Here is a 27,500-nt window from a genome sequence, read left to right on the forward strand (position 1 = left end):
GGTGGGCTCATCAAACACGTGACCGAGTCAGTCACTGCCAGTCCCTTAAGTCAGGGGGAAAACATACACTCTGTTCAAATCCATGTTATTTCTGCACTTATAATAATTTGAGTGCAAAAGTGTGTTCACACTGATAACTAGGATGACACCAAGTGCACTGCAAGCACCCGGATAGTGCACTCAAAACGGTCAAAGCACGAGACCATTTTCAAACTGGTGATGAAGTTTGAAGTTGTTCAACTTCATACAGCGCTGCGCAGACCTGGTTGAAGGTGATGCACGCTGAACCAATGTAATGCCTGGGCAAAAGTCCAGCCTACATCATGTGCAGCTAGATCTGCACAGCGCAGCACGAAGTCAAACGAACCTTATGTGTAATGGTAAGGAGCGGTGGAAAAACACACCTTGATGTACCACACAGATGTACTGTACTGTGCACAGATGCATAGATGTACAAGCAAACTCATGTTTTGACAAAGCACGGACATACAACTGTCCGATTTGAGACGACAGCATGTTTGACACATGACCCTGTCAACTATGCCAGTAAGAACACAGTGCCCACAGTGCACTGCATGAAAGTGTACCGACAGAAGTACGTGGGGATTGGAACAGAGTGATACTCACTCACTGACTGACTGACACACACACACACACACACACACACACACACACACACACCTGAGCGCCCCACTCTCGGCCCTCTGCTGGGCGGTCTCCTCGGCGCTCTGCACCATGACGGAGGTGCGAGTTCTAAGCTCCGCCTCCACGCTCTCCGCCCTCTGTTTGAGCATGCTCACTTGCACACGCAGGTCCATGCGCTCGCGCTCCAACTGCAAACACACAAACAACCACTGAATACCGTAATCAGAGACGGCTGAAAAAGCATTTTTATTTTTTTAATTTATTTAAATTTATTTTTATCTTTGCCGTAATCTTCCAACTATTAGCCAATGCTAAAACATTGATTTTCTTCCGCTATGAGGTTAATACACAGGACAGGGGTGGTTAATATGGTATTAATATGGTTTTAAATTACTGTATTATACTGGTACAGGTACTGTACAGGTACTAACAGTGCACTGCCAATTATGCAGGCACTGGTACCAAGGAAGAAGCTGGACAGTCTGATGATGTTGGGATCATTTATAGGGTACAAATGTTGATTAAGTCCACATGATATCTATCAATATTTAAAGGATGGCACTGGCTGCAGTGGTGGACTGTATAAAGTAGATGTAATTGTATCGGTTTTGTACTTTACAGCAGTCTTTCTATTTGGTGATACTTTATACTTTGACTCTACTGCATTTCAAAGTGAAAATTCTTAGTGTTACTTCATTACGTTTAGAGAAACCTGGCTTTCTTTTTTGACTAAAGCGAATAAAAAAAAGAAGGCTAAGAGAGGTCAGAGCAAGTGCACTGTAAGTACAGTAATCAGGGCTCAGCGTGTAATTTGCTTTGAACTCCTTTCGGTTTGGTTGAGACTTGTTGGACCATTGCGCACTACGCTGAATTGAATTCATCATCACAAGCCTGCTGCAGCATTAATTGTTCTCCAGTGCTGTTATTTCACAACCACTAGGTCTTGCGACTCTTGCCTAATGAAAATGGATTGCTTTCAATGTTTTGTGCTTGTGGTGTTTTTAATAGACAAATGTCAGACACTATTTAAAGATTGGTGCGCCAAGAGTGCCATTAGTATTTTCACCTAAAACCGGTTTTGATGTGAAAATAATGATGTGATAAAAGGACATTAGATCCATAATCCATCAAGGTACTTAATACTTAAGTACATATGAATGCAAATACATTTATACTTCAGTGAAATATAAAGTGAATACTTCCACTTTTACTGGAGTAATATTTTACACAAGGTATCTCTACTTTGACTCAAGTACGTAGTGCACTTCGTCCACCACTGCCTCTTTGTATGGTGCTCTAGAGGTCACTATAATGCCAGATTCTGCAGTAAGACCCATATGTCGTGAAGAGTAAGGTTATATGATCATATTCTAAAGGCAACTACTTAAATAAATATATGGTTTATTATGAATATTTAAAAGGTATTACTGTTGGAATGGTGCTCTCCAGGTCCAATATCCTCCTCTCTTCCTGTTCTCTGTCTGTCAAAGCAGTCGTCTGGGCAACCTGTACAGTTTGACAAACATTCGTTACATGGTAAAATTAACACAACATTTGAAAATATGGGCAGGGACATAGTACTGAATATCCACTCACTATGCTGCTTTTGAGAAGTGAAGCATTTTAGAAATGGTGTACAGAATTGTAAGCAGCAAATCCCAGCAGACTCTATAGTCAGGTAGAACTTTGTGGAATTTGGGCATAAGTGTGACATAAGGTACTAATGCAATTTTTTTGCATAAATTGATAGTTTAGGGGGTGTCCTTTCAGAATCTGATGGGTGCCGCTCCGGCACCCTTGAGCATTTTCTTTAAAATGACATCATCTGCCACACCCCTTTTTTATCATAGAAAGTCATCTGAATATACATTAACATATAAACCCATCATGTATGGTATCAAATTAAAGCTCTTCTCATGCAGGAATCAGCTTTGACCATCAAAAAGATGAAAAAAAATAGTTCAGGTCCCTTCAGAGAACAAAATACCATCTGCAAAGTGACCTTTAAGGTCAGATTACGTTTCTTTTTGCCGCATAATAGCTGACTCTAAATCATGTCATATTTTGGTATTAAATTGAATAAATGATGGAACTGCCATTTAGCCTAATACAGTGATTCTTAACCACAGGGCCGCGGCCCAGACTTACGGTGATTCTTAACCAGAGGGCCGCAAGAAATGTTCAGTGTTGCACCTGTTGGCCGCAAGGGCCGCGGTATTGGGTAGATTATCAAATGAAGACATCAGAGATATGTAATGCATGAGACTTCATTCCATTCATCACCTTGTGGGTATATCCGTATCGAGGATATGTACTGCAAATGCTGCTAGCTATATTAGTTCAGCTAAACTGCTAGCTATATTAGCTAACAAAACTGCTGGGATTCTGACACTACACATTTCACTAAAGGGGAGACTTGCCCAACGTGTTAGAATGAATGGATGGCCAGAAGTTCATCGCCAGAAAGCTACCATTAAGTGAATCCAGCCATGTCTAAAAACAAATACCGTTAACGTAACGTAATGAAATTGCACTTGTGAAATGTCTACCAATAAATACAAAAACGTGCGCTTTTTGGATGTGAATGATGAATATTAAATGGGCCCCGGGCCACTTTCTACTATAACAAATTGGGCCTCAAGGTTGAAAAGGTTAAGAACCCCTGGCCTAATACATACAGGAATACAATCATTCAATAGTAATTAATTTTATTGTGAATATTATAGCAAGTCTGATGTACCCTTGTTAGTTAGCATGTTAGTTATAATTTCCCTTGAATCTGTCACTGAATTTGACAGCAATGTTGTGAGGTACTTCCCAGGTAGTTAAGCACATTAATTATGACTGTCCTTGGATCCTCCCCCAGAATTACAGAAAACAATATTTTTCATCCTATCATTTTTTTAATGCTTTAAGAATAGACACCAAACGGGGTAAAGACAGCTGTCTTCTCTCTATCCTGGTCACTCATAGTCACTTGAAAGTAACCCATGTCAGGTCCAAAGTGGGGAACAGCTGTGCCTTGCCCAGTGCATGAAGCGCCTCCTCTATCCGTGGAAGTGGGTATGCATCTTTGCACATGACCATGTTCAGCTTTCTGTAGTCACAGCAAAAGCGCACACTCCCGTCTTTTTTTCGCACAATGACCACTGGCGATGCCCAGGGGCTGCTACTCTCTTTGCCCCACTATGTCCTGTACATGTCGCTTGAACTTTTGATCGGGTGGGTGTCACCAGTTTATATGTTATGTCATGTGTCACTGTAGTTGTGTAGCCATAGTCATTGTCGTGGCTTGAGAAGACATCCCCGTAGCTTTTCAACAGTGCACTAAGCTTTACATGCTGTGCCAAGATAAGCTCTCCTGCAGCTACCTGTACTGGAAGAGGCATACATTGGTGTCCATCTTCGGTAGCCTGAACACTGTTCAACATGCAATACCCCATCCATTTCATCAAACCCCACCACCTCTTTTGGACAGATCCTCTGTGACTTGGACACCACAGCTACCCTGGCCCTGGATATTAGTTTTATGGCCTTCTCACAGGTATTCATAACCCCGACAGGGACTTTTCCACCTGCTGCCTTTCCGAGTATGTTGGCAACCAGAAGCCCCTTCTGGATGCTGATCTTTGGAGTGGCTTCCACCAGGAATGGCATTCCACTGTTGGAGGCACCAGCCTTCAATCACCTTCTTACTGTGTGGTGGGATGGTGATCACTTCTCTGCCAGCCACCTTGACAAACCCAATTTTGCCATCTGAATCCAAGAATTCCACCTCATTCTTGACCCTAGCCAACACACGACGGACACTTGCCTCTGGTGGAGCAGCCTTTTCATCCTCATTGCATCCACACCCAGCAGAGAGGTCACTAGATCTTTGATGATGTTCATCCCCATAATGCCAGGGAGCCCATTTTTACATCTTTACAACATCCAGATGGGTGTCTCTCAGTATGAAGATGCACCGCCACTAAAGAGTGGTTCCAAAACACTCAACATCTGCTTCAAGACAACCAAGGACCGGCATGTTCAGTCCATAGGCTCCACCCAATGGGTGGACTTTAGCTGTTCCTCCCCAAAGTGTTCTCTAAAGTGAGACTCTCTGATGGTGGTGACCTCAAACCCAGTGTCCCAAAGGCAGCTTGTCTTCACTCCAGAGATCATCCGGTCAACCGTCCAGCAGTGACCAAATGCATTTTGTTTCAGGAACTGGTCGACTTCAGTGTCAACACAGTCTGCCAGCCAACTCCTGATCATTGATTAACCAGGGGGCCTTGGTTCACTCTCTGGTGGAGTATTCTGTGCACTGTCTGCCTCTCCTGGAGCATGTCTTTGCCGGGTGACTTGGCCATGACTGTTGACTGGTGTGACCGGACTCTCCACATGTGTAGCATATGTACTGCCCTTCCTGGTCTCTTAATGGCTCTCTCTTTGGGTCACGAGGTGGTCATCTGCTTCAGGGATCCATTGCAAAGGTGATGAGCAGTGTGCAAATAAAAATTCGACTTTCAGTGGAGGATACTGATGACAGCGAGGGAGAAATGTCTGATTGAATGAATGTTCTTTGGAGGAGACATTTGATGTTTGTGATGTGTACAAGGCCAGCCTGGCAACATGTTCTTGATATAGTTGCTTTCAAAAATCTGTGATAAAGTACTACTTTGTTGTCTATTTGATTAATTGGTGAGGGTTGATACAATTTGTTGCTCAGCCTACCATTTCAGAGGTGTGACCGTACCAGATTTTACAGTTATTATGTTCTCTGGAGGGATAATTTTTAGCATTTTTTAAATTGACATCATTGATTTGTGTTTGAGAAGAGCTTTCATTTGATACCATACATGATGGGTTTTATACAGTAATGTGAGTCTAGTTCTTTTTTTATGGTCAACAAAAGGGGGCGTGGCAGATTATGTCATTAAAAACTATTTTTTTTTCATCTTTTTGAAGGTCAAAGCTGATTCCTGCATGAGAAGAGCTTTAATTTGATACCATACATGATGGGTTTATATGTTAATGTATATTTAGACGACTTTCTATGATAAAAAAGGGGTGTGGCAGATGATGTCATTTTAAGGAAAATGCTCAAGGGTGCCGGAGCGGCACCCGTCAGATTCTGAGTCTACACCCCCTAAACTATCAGATTATGCAAAAAAATTGCATTAGTACCTTATGTCACACCTATCCTGGGGTTCTACCTGACTACTACAATGTATTTTGACCGCATTGTACACACCACTGTCTCTGAATTCACAAAAGAATCACTAGACGATTTGACCAAAAGGTTAGCGGTGCATAATTCCCTGCAAGTGAAATGACAGCAGGATCAGCCCCCTGCCCCAGACGCACCTTGAGCCTCTCCCTGAGCGTGTCTCTCTCCGACGTCACCCTCTGCAGCTCTGCGTCCGCCTGCTCCCTCTCCTCTCGCAGCCGCTGGTGCAGCTCGGGAGACGTGCCGCTTTCTCGTCGCACACGCCGGAGATCTTCCTGAATCTACACACACACGCACACACAACCCCCGTCCACCCAACACACATACATGCGCACACACACACACACACAAACAAACAACCCCCGTCCACCCAACACACACACACACACACACACACACACACACACACACACACACACACACACACACACACACAAACAAACAAACAAACAAACAAAAAAACAACAACATACACACTTGTTAATGTTCTCAATGCCATCTAGGTACTGTTCCGAGCTGGTGTGTCCACATGGCATGTTGCTGGTCCCCCCTCACCTGCTGGTACTGTGCACTGAGCTGGTCCCTCTCGGAGGTCAGGGCTCTGACCTTGGTCTGGATCTCCTCCATGTGCCTCTCAAAGCCCAGCAGCACAGCCTGCAGGTCATCTCTCTCCTTGACCACACGGGAGATGTCCATATCCGCACTGTCCCCCTTTGCCCATACACACAGACGCACACACACACACAAAGAGTAAACTGTCTGCAAAACGACTAAAGGCTCGTTCACACCAAGAACGATAACGATAACGATAACGATAACTATAAACAAATATCGCTCTCGTTAATATGAATGACAACGTTCACACCTAAACTATAACGATAACGACATGAAGAACGATATCGTTGTTGATCACTTTCAGAGCAATTTTGAGAACGATAAAAAGCTAACAGCCAATCAGAACCCATAGTATTCTAGCCATCACATTCATTAACATGAGGAGAGACACTTCTTATCGTTGGCCAGTGTGGACGCTTTTATCGTTATCGTTATAGTTATCGTTATCGTTATCGTTCTTGGTGTGAACGAGCCTTTACTTCCTAGAAATAGCTGAATTACTGTACAGACTAACAAATAAACTACATGTAAATAAGGTTTTTTAAAGGATCAGTTTTATACTCCCTTTCCTACATGTGTATGCATCTACACGAACACTTGTAATTCTCCTTTCCATACTCTATTCTAGCACGTCTGTGAGTTTCCATGACTGTATGTTGTGTGTGAGGCTGTGCTGCTACTGGACTTCCGTACCCGTCCATGCCAGGATGACCTGGTTCTGGGGCTCCTGCCCCGGGCCGGGCTGAGGGAAGGGCTTCGGCTGGTGCCCCCGCGGGTCCGCCGGTACTTGTCGGCCTCCTGCCGGTAGTAGTCCCGCTCCTCCTCCAGGCTCTTGACGAAGGCGTCCAGGCGGGAGGGCGAGCGGTCCTTTCCGCAGATGCCGTAACGCAAGCGCATCTTCTCCAGCTCCAGAACAAGATCCTTCTCTGGAGACGACGGCAGAAATAAAAAAAAAAATTAAGTCATCAATTCAATTTACAGTGACTTTCCAACTCAAGGTCACAGTATCAAAACAAGCGAAACAAACAAAAAAAAATACATGAACATGAAACTTGATAGAGATAAAACTAAGTAGGATTTTACAAATTGCAGTGTGTATGAGCTCAGTTCTTTTGGACTATGCACATTTAATAACACTGTTACTGTGTAGGGATGTTGTATTATTGAGTATCAGTTTAAGAGTTATAAGTCTAAAATTATTAAAATTTTTGAGTATCAGTTTTAAATTTGTGAGGAGACACTATTCCAGCCCCTTAATACAAACTGCATTCCCCCCTTTGTACACTTGCAAAATTAGCATGATAGCCAATGGGCCACTACAGGTGTCAGGACATATAGGGTGGGGTGGGGTGGAATGGGGTGGGGTGGGGAGGGGTGGGGTGGGGTGGGGGGCTCCACTGCTCACCAGCCAGGGTCATCTTATCCAGTTTGTCCTGGAGCCTCCTCTTCTCCTCCTCCAGGAAGTTCAGCAAGCCCTCCATCTTCTCGTTCTGCTCCCTGGCGTCGGCCAGCTGGTCCCTCACACGGTCTTTATCGTGCTCGCCCTCCAGTAAGTCCTGCCACAGCCAATCACAGCGCTTAGGGCCGCCTGCCAAGACCGCCGTCAACCAATCAGAGAGCAGCGCACCCTCTGCCCAGCAGTGAGCAAGTGAGGTTAAACTAAGCCACTGCTCAGATTAGCCAATTAGATGCTTTAGAGGGGAATTCCACTCAAACGCAACTTGTAAATAAAAACAACATAACATAAAAAAAATAACATTCTCTGCATATGCATAAAAAATGTTAATACATTAACTTGCTGAACATACAACTCTAGATTTTTTTATTCCTTAATGTGAAAATACTCTACTTCATTATTTTGCCACTCCTGCTAAGACTGCTTCTATAGGACACACACATACATGAGCAATGATCTTTTAATCCCAATGTTATCTCACACCAAACCCACAGACAATATTGAGATCTCTTTGTGTTGACGCGGCCTGCGTGTGTGTGGCCAGATGGCACGTTTCACACACCATTTAACATGACAGCATCCGAGCGGCAGGACGCCGCCGGTGGACACAGACATACATACCCTCTTCAGCTTGGAGACGATTTTCTCCAGGTCCTCGATCACGCCCTGCTGCCTCAGAAGCTCCCTCTGAAAGGGGCAGGAACAGAGAAACGATCAGCAAGACCTCTGGGGCATGGACACCTGTCCACAGTGGCCTTATGCTCAGGAGCGGGTCAAACACTGACACTTCAGTATCAAAACAGACAGTTTTGCTTGATACTCTCAAGGTCATTTCTTCCCTAATTATGCATGAGTTACCCGCAGGGAGACAAAATGTACTTCATATCAAATATGACCAAAAGTTAAGAACAGTCAAAAAGGGAATATTAAAATGAATATGCCCCTTTTGAGCTCAATGTGTTTGCAACACACTACTCCTTACCCTCAGTTCTATTCTCCTCACTCCACGCAAGTCTTAACAGCAAGGTCATTGTTTTTCAAAGCCATTACCGGTATGTAGAATTATCTAATATCAAATATTAGAAAGCCAGAGCCACGCTTGAATTCCAGCACAGTGCGTGACAACTTTAAGCCTTGCTCCACAGATTATAAGAACCAACCCCAGCTTCCCTCTTCCCCTACACCACACTAGATGCCCCTAGGTCGCTCCCAGGTCACCCCAGGCCAGTCTAACGTTACCTTGGCCTCCTCCAGCTCCTCGTCGGCCGTCTCCAGCACCAGCTCCTTGTCCTTCTCCAGCTGCTGTGCCAGCTTGTCGATGTGGGTGAGCTCCTGGCACAGCTCCTGGTTGCGTACGCTCAGGTCGGCCGCCTCGGCGCTGGCGTTGGCCTTCCTCTGCTGCAGGCCCTGCACCTTCTGCTCCAGCGTGCGGTTGGTCTCCTGCAGGTACTCGATCTACACGGCGCCCACACACAGGCGTCAGGACAGAGGCAGGCGTGCCGTCAGCATCACACGAGTAAACAATAATCAAATGTGCTTGTTTATGTTTAGTTTATTTATGTTGTATCTGTTTATGTTTATGTTTACAGGATCCTCATTAGCTGCATGTTCATGTGTGAAGTATATCCGGCAGAGAGAACCCTCAAAGACCATTTCACATTTACATCTGTCAAACCAATCACGTGGTGCAATTTTAGCAACTTATGATTCTGATACCATCCTAGCAACATCCAAGATTTTGGAAGGATAGTATCCAGGATTTTGCTAGGCGACAGTATCAAGAGTGTTGCTAGGATGACATCAAGCCTAGTCAAATTTCACCAGGGAGGGTTGAAACAGAGCAAAAATCAAGCGCACAAATCTGAGTTCACCAATCACCATGTGATGGGTTTTTGTAGATCACATCACATTTGCATTTGTTTATCCACATTATTCCATTTTTACCCAAAGTAACTCATTGAGAAACAATAGCCAGGCTTAGTTCAAGTGCAGAGAACTCATTCTAGTCAATCTGTCAAATCACAGCAGACAGACAACAGACAGCAGACAGAGTAACTGAGACTGTTAGGCAAGGGTGCTGTGGGTTTTGGGGTATACAGTTTAGACAGCTGTGACAGAGCGCACCGCGTCTGTCACGCAAGCGGGCGTATTCCCGCCAGTAAGAACAATGGGAACGGAGTTTGCGTTTGAACAGACATTACATTCAGTACACACATACAGGAGATTAAGAAATGAAATGTTGCAATGCATATGTTGAAAAGTAAGGAATAACTATGTATTGTGCCTGTGTAGGATGCGAAGGAATAGTGAATAGGCCGTGCGCTAAACATGGCTATTAGCGGCTGATGCAAGGCATAATGTCGGGGCAGTTGTGGCGGGTTTCGTGTGCGCACAATTGTCATCTGAAATGAAACCGTTGCGACTGTGTCAATGTTTGTCTATGTATTGTGTATTGTCTATTGTGTATTGTGTATGCACCTTACCTGAGGTCTACCTGTCTTCCGGGGTGCGACAAGAGTGTCGGAGGTGAGACCCAGTTAAAGGGACGGGGCGCGCTCCCATAAGGGAAGCGCTCATGGAGACAGGGGTGTTTCAGTAGTTTTGTTTTATTTGTTATTTTGGGGAACTGTAGCGAAGAGGTTATGATTACTTAATGAATGTTGTCAGGTAATGTGTTGCGCTCCATAGTATCTAGCCTAGAGGATATGTGGGTACGTTAATTGATTGATTGCTGTGTTTGGTTCGCGCCAATAGGATAAAACAGTATTGGGCGCTTCATTCGGGAGATGGGCCTCTGCCGTGAGAGGGCACATTGTCTCGGTCAGTTTATGGGTACGTAAGGGCCTAGCTATTGGGCATTGTCCCATGTTTGTGTTTTTCGTTTTGATAAGTGTTTTTCTTTTGTTTATGTCTCATGTCTACAACCTACCGGTAGCTTAATAAAAAAAGGAAGTTTTCTTCTACTTGGCATCTCTCGACCTGAGTCTCTACATCTGCACGGACACATTATCACAACAGCGTTCTACAACCCAGAAGTATCTTATCGCTAGCCCTACAGTATCTCAGTTAACAAGATCATGATATGTTATGATACAAATATGTTTTATCTTGGTTAAATTGACATGAAGGCTTAATCTAATAGTGATGCCATTTAGTACCATCTGAGAATATGATGTTCTTGCCACCCAGCAGCACGTTTGTTAAGTTGCCGCGCTCAGCTTAAATGTTCTATTGTATGTTTATCTTTATTGAGATTAGTAACAGCTGGGGGGTTCTGTGTATTGCACAAGACTCTTTTGACCAGCAGCCAAAGGCAGCCAGACCTGAGCTCCTACCTCAGGAGCGGCTGATGTTGGCCACCAGATGGCGCTGGATGCCCTGGCCTCCCGTGGTCATGTGTAGTGAGATTACTGGGATTTTGGCTCTGTCTTCAGCATGCGTGCTGAGAGCGTGGCATTGGCTTGCCCACTGAATGAGCCTTCTGAAGGCCATGTGTAGATCAGCAAGCGGGGAGGTTGCAGCTGCCCGACTTTCACATGTGCCGTTGCCAACAAGCTGCTTAGTACCTTCTGTGTCAGCTAAAAGTTCAAATCCATTCCCTGCCAGTTCACGCGGAGCTTTACAGACGCACTCTAAGCAAAGGTGCATAAACAACAACAACAACAACAAAGTCGGTACCTGCAGGTTGAGGTGAGCGATGAGCTTCTCGTTGCTGATGTTCTGGGCCTCCAGGGAGATGACATCGTAAGGGCGGCCTCCATCCAGGGCACGATTCAGACGCTCGATCTCTTTGTCCCGCTCCTCTACCTGGGAGTGAGTCAGCCCATTTACTATTTCTGGTAAGTACGTGTGTGTGTGTGTGTGTGTGTGTGTGTGTCATTTAGTAATTCCAAGACTCAATAGAGCAACGCAGTAATACTAAGTATCACGCAAGACATTTTAATGAGCATATTATGAGGTATGGGTGTTGGGATTGCATACTTGAGTGTTGAGGTGTTTAACTCCCGACTGCGTTCTCTCCAGGTCCACCTGGAGCTTACTGGCGTCCTGCTGCAGCTCCTGAATACGGTCGTCGGCCACCTGCAGCAGGTCAGCGATGTACGGGTCATCAGGCTGCGCCACCACCGCCGGCGTGGGACCCGCGGACGGAGGCAAGAGCTCATCTATCTGCATCCGCTGCCGTCTGAAAGGAATGTTGCGCTTCTTTCCTCCTGCTCAAACATAGCGCCTAGAGTCAGTCAGTCCACTTCACTGTGACTAATAGAGCCTGTGCGGCGCTTAGAGTGTTGAGAAAAGCGCTATATAAATGTAGCGTGTTGCTGTTGTAGCATGTCAAACACAAAGTACTGTCAAGGACGTACATTTGACCTTATGCACATTATGGTACCTTATGGTACACCTTATGGTACTACAATAGTTAGTGGAGCGAAATGGCTCTATAAATGGCTGTGTTTTGACTGTTTGGCTATGTGTTTGATTAGGGTTAGTGAGCAGACCTGGCGTTTGCACTACAGCCTGCATGTTCTTCTCCTGCAGCTGCTGAATGCGCTCCGTCTTGGCCGTGGTCTCCTTCTCCAGGGAGCGCACCTTGTGCACGTACTGGTTGTTGAGAAATTTCAGGTCTGACGTCTCATGGTCGAGCTTCCTTATGTAGGCCTTCAGCTCTGTCAGGGAGAAACTCCAGTATAAGACCCAGATGACCTCAATCCCACTACGATTTCTGTGATTTGCAATGTACAGTGCATTAGAGCACTGCTTGATGCAAGGCACAGCAGGCTCTCAGCGCTCATGAAAATGCACTTGACACAGTTGACATTAGGGAAATTGACACAGTTGACATTAGGGATCACAGACTTTCATTAGGGAAAATGCATCATATATAGCTTATACAATCTAAAGATATACAGATGACTAAATGATTCACAAATGAAAAAACATTCATCGCAAGAGTGGTTGGTTAGTGGTGAGGATGATGGCAAGAGTGACTGATACTGAAACAGTATGTCAGGTTCTTGTTGAACGTGGTACAATTGGTTGAAGTGTTGTTCACTACATACCTCTGCTGAGCCTATCCTTCTCTTCCCTCAGCTTCAGAAGCCCCAGGTGAAGCTCATTGTTCTCCCGCACCAGGCGTGCATTTTCGGTCTTGTAGGGTTCCAGGAGAGCATCCAGATTCCGACTGTCCTTTTCAGTCTTCCCGGCTGAAAGCTTGGCATTGCGCAAACTTTCAGTCGTGTGCACCAGGTCACTAGAAAAGAGGAGCAAGTCATTTGGATCAATCAACTGTAGCTAAACACAGAAAAGTGTCAAATAAAAATCCCACATAGTTAACGTTACTGTTAGTGAGTCTGCCTTACAAACTGTGCCCTTGTAGAACAGTTTTACTGACAAATAAGCAAGACATGTAGTTGTAAAGAACGTTTTGATATTGAGTTTTAGCTAGTTACAACTTACCTGAAGAGTTTCTCAACCAGAGGCAAGGTGTCGATTCCCAGTGGCTGCCTGTATCCAAGCTGATCTAGCCGTTTCCTTAGATTGACAAATTTCCTCTCGGCAGTGGTACTCATTGTTACTGGACAGTCAATTCAATCAGTGCCGCAATTCTGTATGGATTTTGAAGTTGTGTCAAAACATCATCTTGCTAAATCCTCAGCAGCTAGCGCGCAAGTGACTACGATGTCTGTCATGATCGTTGTGGCAGTAAATACTGTTTGAATATAACAATCTCGTGAAATACGTCTTTTGTCAGCTTGATCGAGTTAACGTTATGGCATTTTGTTTGTCGCAATCACTTGCTAAATCATCATTAGGTTGGTTGCCTTGACGTTTTGTTAGCCAATCAATCTGTCACCATAACGGTGCCTGTCAAATTTGGGGAAATGGGTTGGTTAGCACTGGCCAATTTGCTAATCGTAAACCAAGTACAGTGTCAAGGAACTGATTAAGGTGTAGCTTTACGTTTGGAGCAGATAGATTAGCCGTATGGGGAGTTAGCAATGTCTAATATAGGCTGTCAAACAAGCTAACAGCACAAGAAGCTTGTGTTATGTGACATGACTTCGCTAGCAAGCTAACTTGACTTTGTAAGATGCTAGCTTTACTGTAACATTAATTGCATTCAATTTGTTACTCACAAAACTGATAAAGTGGTGTCTCAGACGGGAATGTAGTATCAGCTGTCTTTTCGGGGCATTTCTCCTGTTGTTTCTTCATCCAAACGAATGCGACAAAGGAATCGGATACATTAGCACTTAACGTTAGTTGACGCGTTACTTGGGCTGATGTATTGTGGTGATGCCTGGCTTGGAGAAAGGCACTACAAACAAAACTTCTGTCTGTATAAAGTCCACTTTGCAACATCACCTACCTAGCTAACATAGGTAATGAACACGCAGTGTTTGCGTCAGTTTTGCAGCTCAGCTTACGATCTGATTTTGGTTCCAGTCACAAGCTAACTGGTCCCCATACAAACTCAACTGATAAGTCTGCTGTAGAGCACTGGGCGGTAAAGATGTTTGAAAATGGCGCCGAAGTTAACAGACCCTGTGTACAACCAAATCTCCATGGAGACAGCTATTGAAGGGTCCTGGGTTTTCCAATGATACTGCTATTTACATTCAGCTTTCCGATTCCAAACATATGGCGGCAGTAAACGCACACAACACTCTTTTAGATCAAACTTCCTGTCTAAATTAACAACACCCATTCTGGTAGTTAAAATTGTGACGCGTGGGCTGTTGGCGCCTCCCCACGGACACTATGCAAAATGATTTAAAAAGTCTTGCTTTTTTCATTTAGCCTACTGTCAACGGCATTTGCATATCTCTGGCACATGAAGGGTATTCCATGCACAGACCTTGGTCGGGACGGGATCTACTTGGGATACACACGAGTTCCGAGTTCCATGGTCCAAATTGTCCATGACTAGTCAAAGATATCGTGTCATTGGGTTGACTAGCCTACAGTACATGCTTGAAATGATGGAGCAGTATTTATGCGAAAAAAATAATTAAAGAAAGAAATAGCATGTGTAGCCTAACCCTCTGTGGACATTCAGTAGCCTAGGCTAGCCACGCGTCCTTGCATCACATAATCTAATCCAGGTAATTGAATTTCTAGGATGAATAATAATACAACCAGTAGTACTACTGATACACGGGGCAATGTTTAAGCATAGTGGCAAATAAGAACATGTTCCATGTACCTAATCGGTGTCCACCAGTGACACAAATGTTATACTGAGGTAAAGGATAGCCCCATGTGCAACGACTTCGTGATATATAGAACATGAAAGCCAGACCATTCGTTTCCGCCCAAATAAAAATAAGTTTTAGCCTAACTGATTACAGCTCGATTACTGATCACTTGTCGTCGGCGTCTGACACTGGCATTTCAGTAAACGAGTGATTTTGCAGTCTGCGGGCAGACGCTTTCTTAGCCAAAAGCGGCCTCATCAGCCACACCCTCCCCGGCTCACGTGCAGCTGTGCGGGAAGCGGAGCCTCCTCGCGGCAGTCAGCGCTCTGGACGACTGCTAATGCATGCTTGTCCGTCCGACGGCAAGAGAGCGAGCGCTCGCAGCATCAGCAACACACAAAGGAGGTCGGGAGCTGAGCGTGAATGGGAAGAGCCGCGGGTTACCAAACGCCTAGGAACACCTCATCAGTCTTAAGAGCTTCAAGGTGGTAGGGCTCAATCTTCATTTTGTTATTTTTTAACTGATTTGATGATGGCTTTGTTTGTAAAATTGACCTTGCCTTGGTAGGCTAGCCTATTTGTTCTGTATGAGAACAAGGGAATTGTGCGGTTTTTTTACACAGACGTGCGCGCTGCAGGAGGTCAATGATGATCGATGTGAGGATTGACATTTAATTTTAATGCATTATATTGCTCTTTAAAACAGGCCACGGCATCCTATAAACCTGATTTTCATTATAGCCTGCATAGCTTAATATTGTGTTATTGTCTAGCCTTATAACCGACATTGTCCACCAAACATCTGGTTCAGGTTTTGCTATTAGGCTGATTTCAAGCGTCTTCTATATAATTAGGCTTTAAGCTATTCAACCAGTGTTCCGATTCAGCCATATTGGCCCGTTTTCAATGATAATGCCAGCATAACATTTGGTTGAGGGTGTTATATGTTGCCCCCCTCAGCCATCGTGTCGCCGAGACCCCCATACTCTCACGGGTATCACTTGCTGCGTTTTCTGTCATAACGTAGCCTATAGCTACCTGTGACACAGTGCATGCTGTTGTTTCAAAGATGTGAGCAGTAACATCATGCTTTTCAGGCTTGGATGTCATTGCATGGCTACGTCTGTCAGTGTTCATATTTGATTTCTTTAAACAAAAAACTGTACCTTTCCAATAATCGAGAAACCAGCATGCTCTCACTAAGGGGGTCTTCTTCATTCGAGAGATCAGAAATATCCATGAGATAATAGCTGACGCAGTTCAGGTGCGCAAATCCTTGATGGGGGATGGGGGTGGGGGTGGGGGTGCTGGATGGGGGACTGAATAATGTACACATATCTTTATAAGCTGCCAGTAGCCTGGTTTAAAGGAACTGGAAGCCTTCAGGATGGCAGCACATCTCTTCCGTTCCTAGTTTACTGTGTTCTTAATGAAATATGAATTTCACACTCATTCAGCTCTTGTGCATGAGCTTCTGAGAGAATCCCACAGACTTAACCCTCTTTTGAGTAGGCTGAAACGATAACGTCCTACGCCGAACATGAAGGGCATTTTTAGAGGTGGAGTGGTTGAGAGCCCATTAGACAGAGTATATTGTTGACTTCAGGCAGGGTATTTGCCATGACAGGTGCTCTTAGGGGCCACTCAACACGGTCACAGATTCATTTCCAAAAGAAAAATAGGATCACTGGTCTAGAGTGTTCTAGAAAAGAGGTTAGAGATAGAGAGTCAGATAGACTTAGACAAACATATACAGATAGATAGATGGATGGATAGATAGATAGATAGATAGATGGATGGATAAGCAGGTGGTCAGATGGATGGATGGTTGGATAGCCTAGATGTATTGATAGAATTGGTCTTAATCAACCAGCTGACACAGCTTTACATGACAAAGGGGGGACAGAAAGACAACACAGCAATGAGCATCTTCCTGAGGTAAAAGTTTGCCTGTTAGCCACCTTTAAAAACGTGTGGCTTCAGCTCCATCTCAGGATGCTGAGAGAACAGCCTCACAAGAGGCAGAGAACAGTTCCTCATACTCTCATGTGTAGTGGAGTGATCTCTTCATTCAGCCGGTCCCGTCCATTCTTTAATCTTGCAGAAGAAACCAGTGACCCGCTGCTTCAAGGCCTCACTCCCCCAGCCCCGCCGTTAATATTTCATGGAAGAGGAGATTAATATTAATAGATGAAAAGCGCTGCATCAATACAAGCAAGCCAGTGGAGGAGAAGAGTCTCCTGCCTTTGACCTAAGTGTCGTCTGCTCGTGTGACAGGTGTTGGGATGGGAACAAACATGTCTGAGGCTGGGCCAGGATAGAGGGGTGTGTCTGCACAGAAAACGGGATAGCTTGGGACTGTATTGCTTTTTCTAAAAAAAAAAGAGAGAGAGAGAGAAAATCAGGTGTTCAGGTATGGGTCCTTGGAACCAAAGGCATGCCTCAGTGAATGTGAATGACCTGCATATGTGTGGCTAATACTAACGGAGGCTATAATTATGTGTATTAGACAAAGTAAACATTGGTCCTATACTGTAGTTCTACATTAGTAACAAATTGTGAGAAATTTGTACATCACATACATGATGGACATAACTCGTAATCCACATACATTTTAGAAACTAATTTGACATTTGCTTAGTTGACGTTTGTTGCACCAAATGATAAACAGAAAAAAGAAAAAAGAGTACAATAACATTACAGGTATTCAATTGGATGGAATTCCTTTGCCGTGTAGAAGGTACTGAAGGTAGAAGGTAGATGGCTGGGCCCGTCTGTGTGACCCACTTAGCCTAAACGCGTGTCAGTTGGCTGAACGTTGCCAGGCAGAACAGAGTCAGATTAACGCAGAGATCAATAAGTCATTGTGTGAGTAGGACTGGACATGTCTACAACAACACGTGAAGGCTTAAGCCACATACCTCCTTCATAAATGGCAATGTGTATTATGCACAGACACTCACACACACACACAGGTATGCACAAATAAACATGTACTCTCTTTCTCTCTCTCTCTCTCTCTCTTTCTCTCTCTCTCACACACACACACATACAGGCATGCACGCACACACACTTACACAAACAAACATACACTGACACAAAAGGCACATCAATATATGATCTTTATTTGTCTGACTGCTCTTCGTACTCACCCTGTCACCTTAAATAGACTGGACGATCTTGTCAATCTTCTACGCACCAGTTGATATGGATTCATTCATCCAGCCACAATGTTTTTATACATGCTCCCTGTACACACATTTAGTCCACCCAGATGCCTCCATACTCTGGTCATGGTCAGTGTTCCCCAGGGCCGTGTGTGTGTGTGTGTGTCTGTGTATGTGTGCATGGGTGCGTGTGTGTGTGTGTGTGTGTGTGTGTGTCTGGTCAAACGGTCACAGAGGTGGCTCCAACCGACTGAGGCACTCTGGGCTCGGAGGCCATAACTCAGCTGGAGCGAGAGGACGACACAGTAACGGTGTAGTAGAGTAGAGCGCAGCAGCAGACATGCCAGCGGAGAGGAGAGGAGGAGATAAGCATCTGAAGCAGCCAGGCCGAAGGGGCCTGGCACAGCCGCCACTGTCCGCGCAAGACCTCTGAATCTGCCCTCAGAGAGAGAGAGAGAGGGAGAGAGAGAGAGAGAGAGAGAGAGAGAGAGAGAGAGAGAGAGAGAGAGAGCAGTAATGTGATTTTGAGTGTGTGGAAGAATGTAAGCAAGGGAGACAGAACAAAGGGGGCGAAGGAAGCCAGTGCTGCAGAGAAAGAAGAATAAGATGGAAGGAGCGATAGAAAAAGAGGGAAGGAGTGATACAGAAAGATGGAAGGAGCGATACAAAAAGAGGGACAAAGGCAATTATGTAATGCAGCTGAACAATCACTTCAGAGAAGATTTAGGAAGAATCAAGGAAGAATGTGCCAGCTAGATGAAGAGAGTTTTTGATGCTTTGACAAGTTAGGGGAGACAATGCAGTTGTTGTTTTTCTTGGGTTGTTATCTGTTGAGGAGAGAGAGAACTAAGGAAAACAGAGACAAAGAGAAATCACGAGGATGGGAAGGACAGAAAACGATAGTGAGGGAAGAGCGTCCGACTTCCAGGGAGGGCGACAGGGGCACGGACAGAGACACATGGCCAGTATGAGCGATGTGTTTGTTTTGTCGTGTGAATGACGGCACGAGAGCATGGGTGGACAGTGCTGCTCCTGTTCCTCGTCTTGAAATGATGAGTGTGTGTGTGTTTGTGTGTGTGTGTGTCCCAGAAACACAAAGAGGCTACTCTCTCATCACAGCCACAGCCTTTGCGTTTGTTTATGCTCCCGTCATGGTGGAAGAACAACATGTCTGGAAACGCTCTGTGCTGGCTTGGCTGACTGACACTAGTCAAAAACAGTGAGGCGGAAGAGGAAGACGAAGATGAGGAAGACAGTTACATTCACGCACGGGGTAATTACATCACTAGATCTGACCCAAGATCTCTCGTTTTTAATCAGCCCCTGAGCTGTAACTAACGTCTCTCCCGATTCTTATCTGCGATGCTCAGTGGAATCATAGGCTCATTCCGCCAGCTTTGTGTATTTATATACAGAGATCAGCTCACACTGATGCCACTGGTGAGCATGAAATCACAGGTGTGCTTTTAAATTGCGTGGGTAGCCCCCCCCCCCCCCCCCCCCCCCACCCCGCCCCCACCCCCACACACACACACACACACACAAACACACACACACGCACACAATCCTCAGTGTAGATATCTGATCTGAAAGACCAGCGCTCCCTGCTAGAGTATGTCACAGCTGATGTTTTCTTCCCCTGAAGTTGCGATTTGTCCCTAAGGCCATGGCTATTATTGGCAAACTGCGCCGTGATCGTAAGTTGGAATGTCATCTAGATGTTTCCCCGCGTGGCCTGTGCAAATACGTCACGAAGCATCCAATGGCACAAGGACCACAATGCAGAGAGGAGCTTGTTGCTGACCTTTATCGAAGCTGTCATTTGTCTGGATTGGATGCAAAGGATGGCTCCAGGGAGCATCTCTGCAACAGCTAGAGTTTCAGCTGGGGAAAAAAGTGGGCTTGAGTTTATGGCCATGCAGCAGTTGCACTGTGATATGGCCACTCTCTGGACACTGGTTCAGTTGCGTGTCTCCTGGAGATGTGTACATTTTCAAACCCGGAAGGCATGACAACCTTACCCAGCTGTCAACAGGCTGTATGAAGACATGACTGTGATTTTACCCCTCTCACACATTTGTGAAACCCAGGGACACCTATGAATTTGAACTACAGCAGTGTGATTGTAAAACAACCAAAACCAGAGTGTCTTCAGGAAGCGTAGATGCTGTGAATTGGCCGATTCATACTGACCCCTTGCTCCGTGTGTTCTGTGGAATGCGTTTCCTGACTCCCATCGCTAATATCTCTTGAGTGTGTTTTTCGTGGGAGTATCGCTGTTGTTATTATTGAAAGCGGTCTGCTGCACAATCTTGTCCGCACTGAAAGCATGCAGCTAGAGGGGAATCACTCGGTTCTTTGAAGTGCAATGCATCTGAAGAGCAGCCAGGCTTCAGGCCTGCAGCCAAGAGCCAGGGCTAGCAGATCACTGGAGTCCCTTAGGGCTGATTACCATATCTTCTGTCAGACAACTCAATGAAACTGCACCATCCATAAGGGACTGCTGTAGTCGCAAGAGACTGGCTATGGTGCAGCTGGCTGATACAGCATGTGAACCCACCCCACGGGCCGTAGGGCCATGGAGGGGATGTTTTAACCCACATTTGAATGCATGAGGACTACATTGCCCATTGCTACGTTGGGCTACATTGCTAGCCATATTCTCCTATATGTATGCCAGTGGGGGAAATATTTCCAATATACTGTACAGCGAGTAGGCTAGGTAAAGATCACATGGGCATATTTCTATTTTATTTTGAGATATAGTTTTCTGTAATACGTACCAATACACGTCATTGGTCATATTTGCCCAATAGTACATGAAAAGGGATGGTTTGTTGTGGGATATCAGGCCCTACTGCTGTAGGCACCAGTGCTATAAGTTAGTCGTTAGTCATAACTGCTCACTATTTCACAGTTCACAGTGTTGACTAGCATGATTTAAGAGATGTGTGAGTAACAATGGTTGCCAGGTTACAGAGGTGGCACTAGCTTTATGCAATCTTTGTTGTGGGTCACAACAACTAACTGAAATCTGATTAATATATTTTATGATAGATATATGAATGCATTTATAACAGTCAATACTTACAATATAGGGCTTGCAGGATTCATTATCAACTTTTTAGCCACCAACTATAATATGGAAATGATTTGAATTATACTTCTGCTATCTAGTCATGGACAGCAATACGAAAGATGCTCATGCACACACTTACAGTTATCAACAACGATTCTCTTTGTGCATGTGAGGGACTTGGAATTGATCAATGGTGCACTGTTCTCCCCTGCACTGCTTAGCTGGCTGCCCAACACAGTGTATCTTTGTTAGCAGTAACAAACACTGCTATATAAGTGTCCATACTACCTCACCAAGACCGTTTTCTCTTCCTCTCTCTCTCACTTTGTTTCTCTCTCAGTCACACACTCACTCTCTCATGCAAACACGCACACACAAACACACTCTCATTCAGACACTCACACACACATTCATAACATCCAACAGACTGCATAGTTGACACATTCTTCCCTGCATAGCCTTTTTTTTAATTCATGTCCATGGCCACATGCAATGCCAGAGTCGCTTGCAAGGATATACACATTGATATATTCTGACAGACTGCATATTACATATCTCTATATATAGCAATCTTGACATTCATATGCACATGGGAAAGCATGCTCAAATAGGATACATTCAGCCAAGACCATATCAATTATTAACCAATTGTCATCATGGATTTTTGATGGCTTTGCGTGAAGATAGACCAACAGCAATGGAGCTAGTAGTTATCATGGCGTTTCTTGATAATATTTATAACACGTGTCATGCACCTATACTGTAGACCAGTGGAGACTGTATAGAGATAAAAGCTCGTATATACAAAACCAGGTGCAATAAAAGCTTTTACAGCAAATATGCAAAGTATACAATGGTTATAAAAAAAAACTGTGTAACACACAATAGTGCATACATTTATAGTATGACTGTACACGAGAGACAAACTGGACGAGCGTTCACACACACTCATGCGAACACACACACACACACACACACACACACACACACACACACACACACACACAGTCTAGCTCGCACTGCATCTGCGCAATGTGACACCTGACTCCAGGTAATGCCCCAGTTCCACAGTAACAGCAGGCGAGTGGAACAGCCCCACGCACAGTCGAGCATACCTTTAAACACACAAACACAAACACGGCACGCACACTTCTATACTCTGGATCAAAACTACAACAAGGTAAGCTTGCATTCTCACATAGTACAGAACAGATTCAGCAATTCTAAATCATCTTCAAAAGGAAAGTAGTGTCTTCATAAGTAACCACTGTTTATTAAACTATACATATTCATATAATTAAACTAGGAGTCATGTAGCTGTCAATGCTGACTATTTTAGCAGAAAAAAAGTGCATTCTTCGCAATTTGTGAGTGTGACAAGAGGACATGATGTTGTTGATATGGTTTCAGTGATGCTGGCTGCACGGGATCTAGTGGAAAATGTAACCCTGGCCACATTAGCTGGTTCTCCTCCAACCCCCTACCTACCCTCTCACCCCACCCCACCCCACCCCTCCGTCTCTCTCTCTCTCCCTCCTGACCTCTCACGTTCACGCTGTTCCTTTCATCACTGCCTCTTTACTGTCATTCATTCTCACCCGCGGCGAGCGCTGTGTGTGTCTGGCATAACGGGGAGCCTCACGGAGGCCAGTGCAGAACAGTACAGTACAGTTGCTGTGTTATGCACATTGCTGCACGCGTTATGCATTTGTGAAGAATGACTGGGGTAAGGTGTGCGTGTGTGTGTGTGTGTGTGTGTGTGTGTGCGCATGTGTGTGTGTGAAGTGTGTGAAGTGTGTGATGTGTGAATGGCGTGTAGCAGTTTTACATTAATCATGATTCATGTCTATAGAAAGTTGGGCTCTTTGATATACAGTATGTGCCTCTGAACATGTTGTTGGCATATAATACATCTGGATGACATTTACATTTGCCTGCATGCAGCCATTGGGCAGCGTATTATTGACATCCTGGCATTTTCAGTGATGTGTACTTTGCCTTTCCTGGGAGGTTTTAGGGAGGCAGTACATGGGGGGGGGGGGGGGGGGACCCCACTCCTCCCACCTCAGTAGCACAATAGGTTCACTCTTACTCATGCAAGTACTGTACGTGCAGTCTTCATCTGTACGTCCTAGATGAACTGTTGTGCACTTTCGGTAGGATTGTCTAAGTGCTGATCAAGGGCAAAGCGTGGACTCTCCTCATATTGCTCGAAGTGGAACCTGACCCCCGATCAGCCCTTAGAACGACATTTCCATCCATTCCTCATCCAAGTCTGTCTGCCGCTCACGTCTTGTGACTCAATGAAAACGTTCGGCCCTGTTTTGCAGTCTCGAGATAACGATAACCGTATAAGATAATCTGTTGAGATACTTTGTGTCATTTTTTTTTTTGTGTGTGTGTCTTGTATTTCTCCAAAGCCACTGACTGAGGACCAGCATCGGGGACTCAAATATAGCAAAGCAAGAACAGACAGAAAGCACAAGGTGCAGAAGAGCAAGTCAATGTTTCCTAAGGTTTTACTGCAGTGGTGCGCAGCTTTGTCGAGCTGTGCAGCTGAATTAGGTAAAGAGTATGATAAGTGTATGTGTCCTACCTTATAGTGTAAACACATTTAGACTAAGCTAAGTCACTGTGTGCTGGCATGCTTTTAGCCAACATCGCCAGCAGTAAGCTTTGTCACTTTGCCACACAAATAATTGCAGGATTATGCCAGTTACAGTGACTTAGTCCATTCTGCTAATGTGATTAACTGTGGCAGTTCATCAGCCAAGTCATCCATTTAGCACAGGTGATGCTATGCAATGCTAGCAAACGGCTTTGCTATATCTTAAGTTAGGATGCTAAGCTTTTTTTTCTTTTTTCTTTTTTACTTTTTACCATTTCACAGGGTGACCAGACTACTTGGTAAGTAAGAGGGACATTATACAGCACTGTTCACCAGGTGTGACTACTAAAGTTTCACAAATCGGATACAAAACAAGTCTTTGCACCTGTTCATACGAACAAAAAGACACCAAAAATAGGCCTATAGCCTTATCCAGGAACGGTAAATAGTTCCAGTGCTTAAAAAAGTCTCTTCCGTCTTCGGTGCATAGAGTAAGTCACGGTGTCAAGGAGATAACAGTAACATTTGGGTACATTCCAGGGGCTACAAAAGCCATATCAGTTCATATGGAACAAGCTCAATATTGTGAGTGCCAGGATCACTTCATGTCAATGATTTGAAAAGGTCATGAGGATACCTGCAGTGAAGGTTTTCCTCTTAGATACAATACAACAACAATGGCTATGGCTGGTTTATGGCTATATCCTTCTAGAACGTTTGATGACCAAAGGCCTATTTTTAAGGTAGGCCTACTTGTGCAACTTATGGCATACTGTATTCATCCATTTGCATTGCACTGTTCCCCCTCTTAAGCCCTTGTGCTCTGGTCGCCCTAGCTGTGCTATTGTGCCTTAATCAGCAATTAAGCCAGTTCAGCCGGCACCAAACAATTAGCTCCACTGCCGAGCAACAGCCACTAACCCGCAGTCTCATACAGGCAGCTAATGATCCATGCTGACTAACCACGACGTTGCAAGACACTCGAGACATGCCATTGAGCGCTGGCACATTGATGCAACCCTGTTCTAGTACTCCGCTGAGTGACTGAGTTATGGAGCCGTCCCTCCGAGTTAATGACCATCCTTCCTCTTCACGCAGCCAGATGTCAAGCCATCGGACTGCTCACGGTTCATTGTTGTGCTGCTGTGCATCGGAGCACAAGCACTGTGATTATGTCATCACAAGTGGCTCCACTCGGGGGTGAAGATTCAGTCCCTGCTGCTGCTGGCGCTCTGGTGCTGCTGCTACTGCTGCTGCTGCATCAGTGCGGTGGAGTGGCCGGGCGCTACGCTATGCTATGCTATGCTATGCTATGCTACGCTAAGCTTTTGCCCCATGTGTGTTACAGTTGGTGGCGACATCAGGTTTTTCTGTTGTTGTTGGGTTTTTTTTCCCCCTCTCTTTTTTTGTGCAATGCTGAGTCGTGCCAGGAGCCCGAGCAGCACTGCAGTGCACCCCTGTGTGTTGTGAAAGGGATGCTGCTCCAGTCGATGGCATTTGCGAGGGGGCTGCTGCTGCTGCATTCCTGCCCGGTGTGGGGAGCACCTCACTGGGATGCTGTGTGCAGCTGTCCCCCCCTCACCTCACCCCCACCCTGAAGGCAGCTCGCTCTCTCTCTCTCTTTCTGGCTGTCAGAACAGAGCACATTGCTCACCCCGTGCTTTGCCCATCCCATCTGCAGCTCAGCTAAGGGCTTCATTCTGTGTACCGCAGTCACACACACACACACATACAGTACTCTCTATACGTAGTTAAACACTATATACTTTAACATAATGCAGAACCCACATGTAGATGCATACAGACCAAAACACACAAATGCATATGCAGTGGGTGACTTATTTGTTCGTGAAAGTAAAAGCCAACAAAAACACACACACACACACACACACACACACACACACACTCTCTCTCTCACTCTCGCTCACACACACACAGACACACACGCACACAAACACTGATTCCACTGTCCCCACAGACAGCTCAGAGCTCAGACGAACAGAAGAGTGTGCAGCTGTCAGATGCTGTCTGGCTGAAGCAAAACAGGACTTTAGTTCCAAAATAGACACACAACAATTGATGCGTCTGTCACAGTCACGCATTTAAAAAACAATACTGTCATGGCGGCTCTGCTTTTAGAAAGTACTTCATTTCCATTTTGATGGCCACCGATATTCCTCCCGCCCTGTATACACCTTGTGAGGCTTCTCTAAACAATCAAATTTGCTGCAGAGACGTGCCGCTGGTTATCCAGGCCATATGGAGCTGATCCCTTGATGGATCAGATAATGAAAGTGTGTTAGGCCTGCATTATGGTGAGTGATGTGCATAAAGCCCCTAGTCCCCTCTGCCTGCAGTGGGACAATTTGGGTCTGTGGGGACACAGATGAGAGGAAGAGAGACACAGAGAGCCATGCGTGAGGATGATGGCGATGATGATGATGACGATGAAGAAGAAGATGTTGATGGTTATAGGACAGTGAAAGGGAATGGCATGGGTGGTGCTGGGAGAATGCAGATTGTGTGGGCTGTGTGTGTGTTGTGTGTGCGTGCGTTGGTGCGTGTGTGTTGTGTTGTGTTTTGGTGAGTGTGTGGAAGGCTGGGTGTGGGTATGAGAGCAGCAGTGCCTGTGGGTGCTGTATGAAGCAGCCATCACTTGCAGTTTTGCTGACTCAGGCAGACGTCTGTAATCTAATGCAGGGCTAATGGAGGAGAAGGCACTGGGGCTCCCTCTGATGTTCTGCACCTCTTTTTTTCTCTCTCCTTCTCTAGCTCTCTCTCTCTCTCTCCTTCTTCTCTAGCTCTCTCTCTCTCTCTTCCCCTCTCCTACTACCTTGTCTCACTATCTTTCTGTATCCCAATTCCCCTTGCACTGTAAGATGGAAAGAACATGCACACAAGCACATGCCCACCCAGGCACGCACGCAAGCACACACGCACACACACACACTCACACACACGCACACACACGCACACACGCACACACACACACACACACACACACACACACACAAACACACATTCCATGAACAGTATTTTAGAGTATAATGGGTGGCAGGTGTCTGCCACGTTTGTGTGTCTGAGTTTGAGCAGTGCAGTGTATCCACACCAGGGTCAGCCAGCCTACAATCAACCAGCGCCCACTGACCAGACCACGTGCCACCAAGGACCAGCAGCATCCGGTCCTCCTGAGCAGACAGAGGTGGCCCATGTGAGGACAGTGAAGGGCAAAGGAAAAGAATGAGGGATGTAAGGGACGTATGAAGAGAGGGCAAGAGAAGACAGGAATGAGAAATTAGCTTAAAAGAGGTTTGAAGGGAACATCTGGGTAGAAAAGGGCTGATGGAGAGAGAGAGAGAGAGAGGGGCAGAAAGGGGGATTACACATAGCACAATGAGAGTGAGAATGAAAGAGAAGGATGAGAGGGAGTAGAACTGAAAGGTTAGTGAAATAAAGAGACTAAAAGGTAGATGGAGAGAGAAGAGAAGAGAGTCCACAGAGGTGTGCCATCTGCACTGCAGC

At 45.3% G+C, this 27,500-nt stretch overlaps 2 protein-coding genes across 3 annotated transcripts in view; one reads left to right on the top strand and one right to left on the bottom strand.

Annotated features, from left to right (window-relative positions):
- cep135 (centrosomal protein 135) overlaps positions 1-14,585 on the bottom strand; it is a 24,086-nt gene extending 9,501 nt beyond the window's left edge. The window contains exons 1-14 of the mRNA XM_062556619.1: positions 14,063-14,585; positions 13,383-13,531; positions 12,986-13,176; positions 12,425-12,592; positions 11,910-12,139; positions 11,607-11,735; positions 9,168-9,383; positions 8,550-8,615; positions 7,878-8,028; positions 7,166-7,398; positions 6,413-6,568; positions 5,995-6,138; positions 2,074-2,151; positions 682-833 (exon numbers count right to left, since the gene is read on the bottom strand). Coding sequence (XP_062412603.1) covers positions 682-833; positions 2,074-2,151; positions 5,995-6,138; positions 6,413-6,568; positions 7,166-7,398; positions 7,878-8,028; positions 8,550-8,615; positions 9,168-9,383; positions 11,607-11,735; positions 11,910-12,139; positions 12,425-12,592; positions 12,986-13,176; positions 13,383-13,495 — 2,027 coding nt within the window. The 5' untranslated portion in view covers positions 13,496-13,531; positions 14,063-14,585. The remainder of the gene's footprint in view (positions 1-681; positions 834-2,073; positions 2,152-5,994; positions 6,139-6,412; positions 6,569-7,165; positions 7,399-7,877; positions 8,029-8,549; positions 8,616-9,167; positions 9,384-11,606; positions 11,736-11,909; positions 12,140-12,424; positions 12,593-12,985; positions 13,177-13,382; positions 13,532-14,062) is intronic.
- A 727-nt stretch (positions 14,586-15,312) lies between these two features.
- cracd (capping protein inhibiting regulator of actin dynamics) overlaps positions 15,313-27,500 on the top strand; it is a 27,794-nt gene continuing 15,606 nt past the window's right edge. For both annotated transcript variants that reach the window (XM_062557078.1, XM_062557079.1), the window contains exon 1: positions 15,313-15,609. The gene's annotated coding sequence lies outside the window, so the exon portion shown is untranslated. The remainder of the gene's footprint in view (positions 15,610-27,500) is intronic.

Source organism: Sardina pilchardus, chromosome 15 (assembly GCF_963854185.1).
Source record: "Sardina pilchardus chromosome 15, fSarPil1.1, whole genome shotgun sequence".
NCBI lineage: Eukaryota > Metazoa > Chordata > Actinopteri > Clupeiformes > Clupeidae > Sardina > Sardina pilchardus.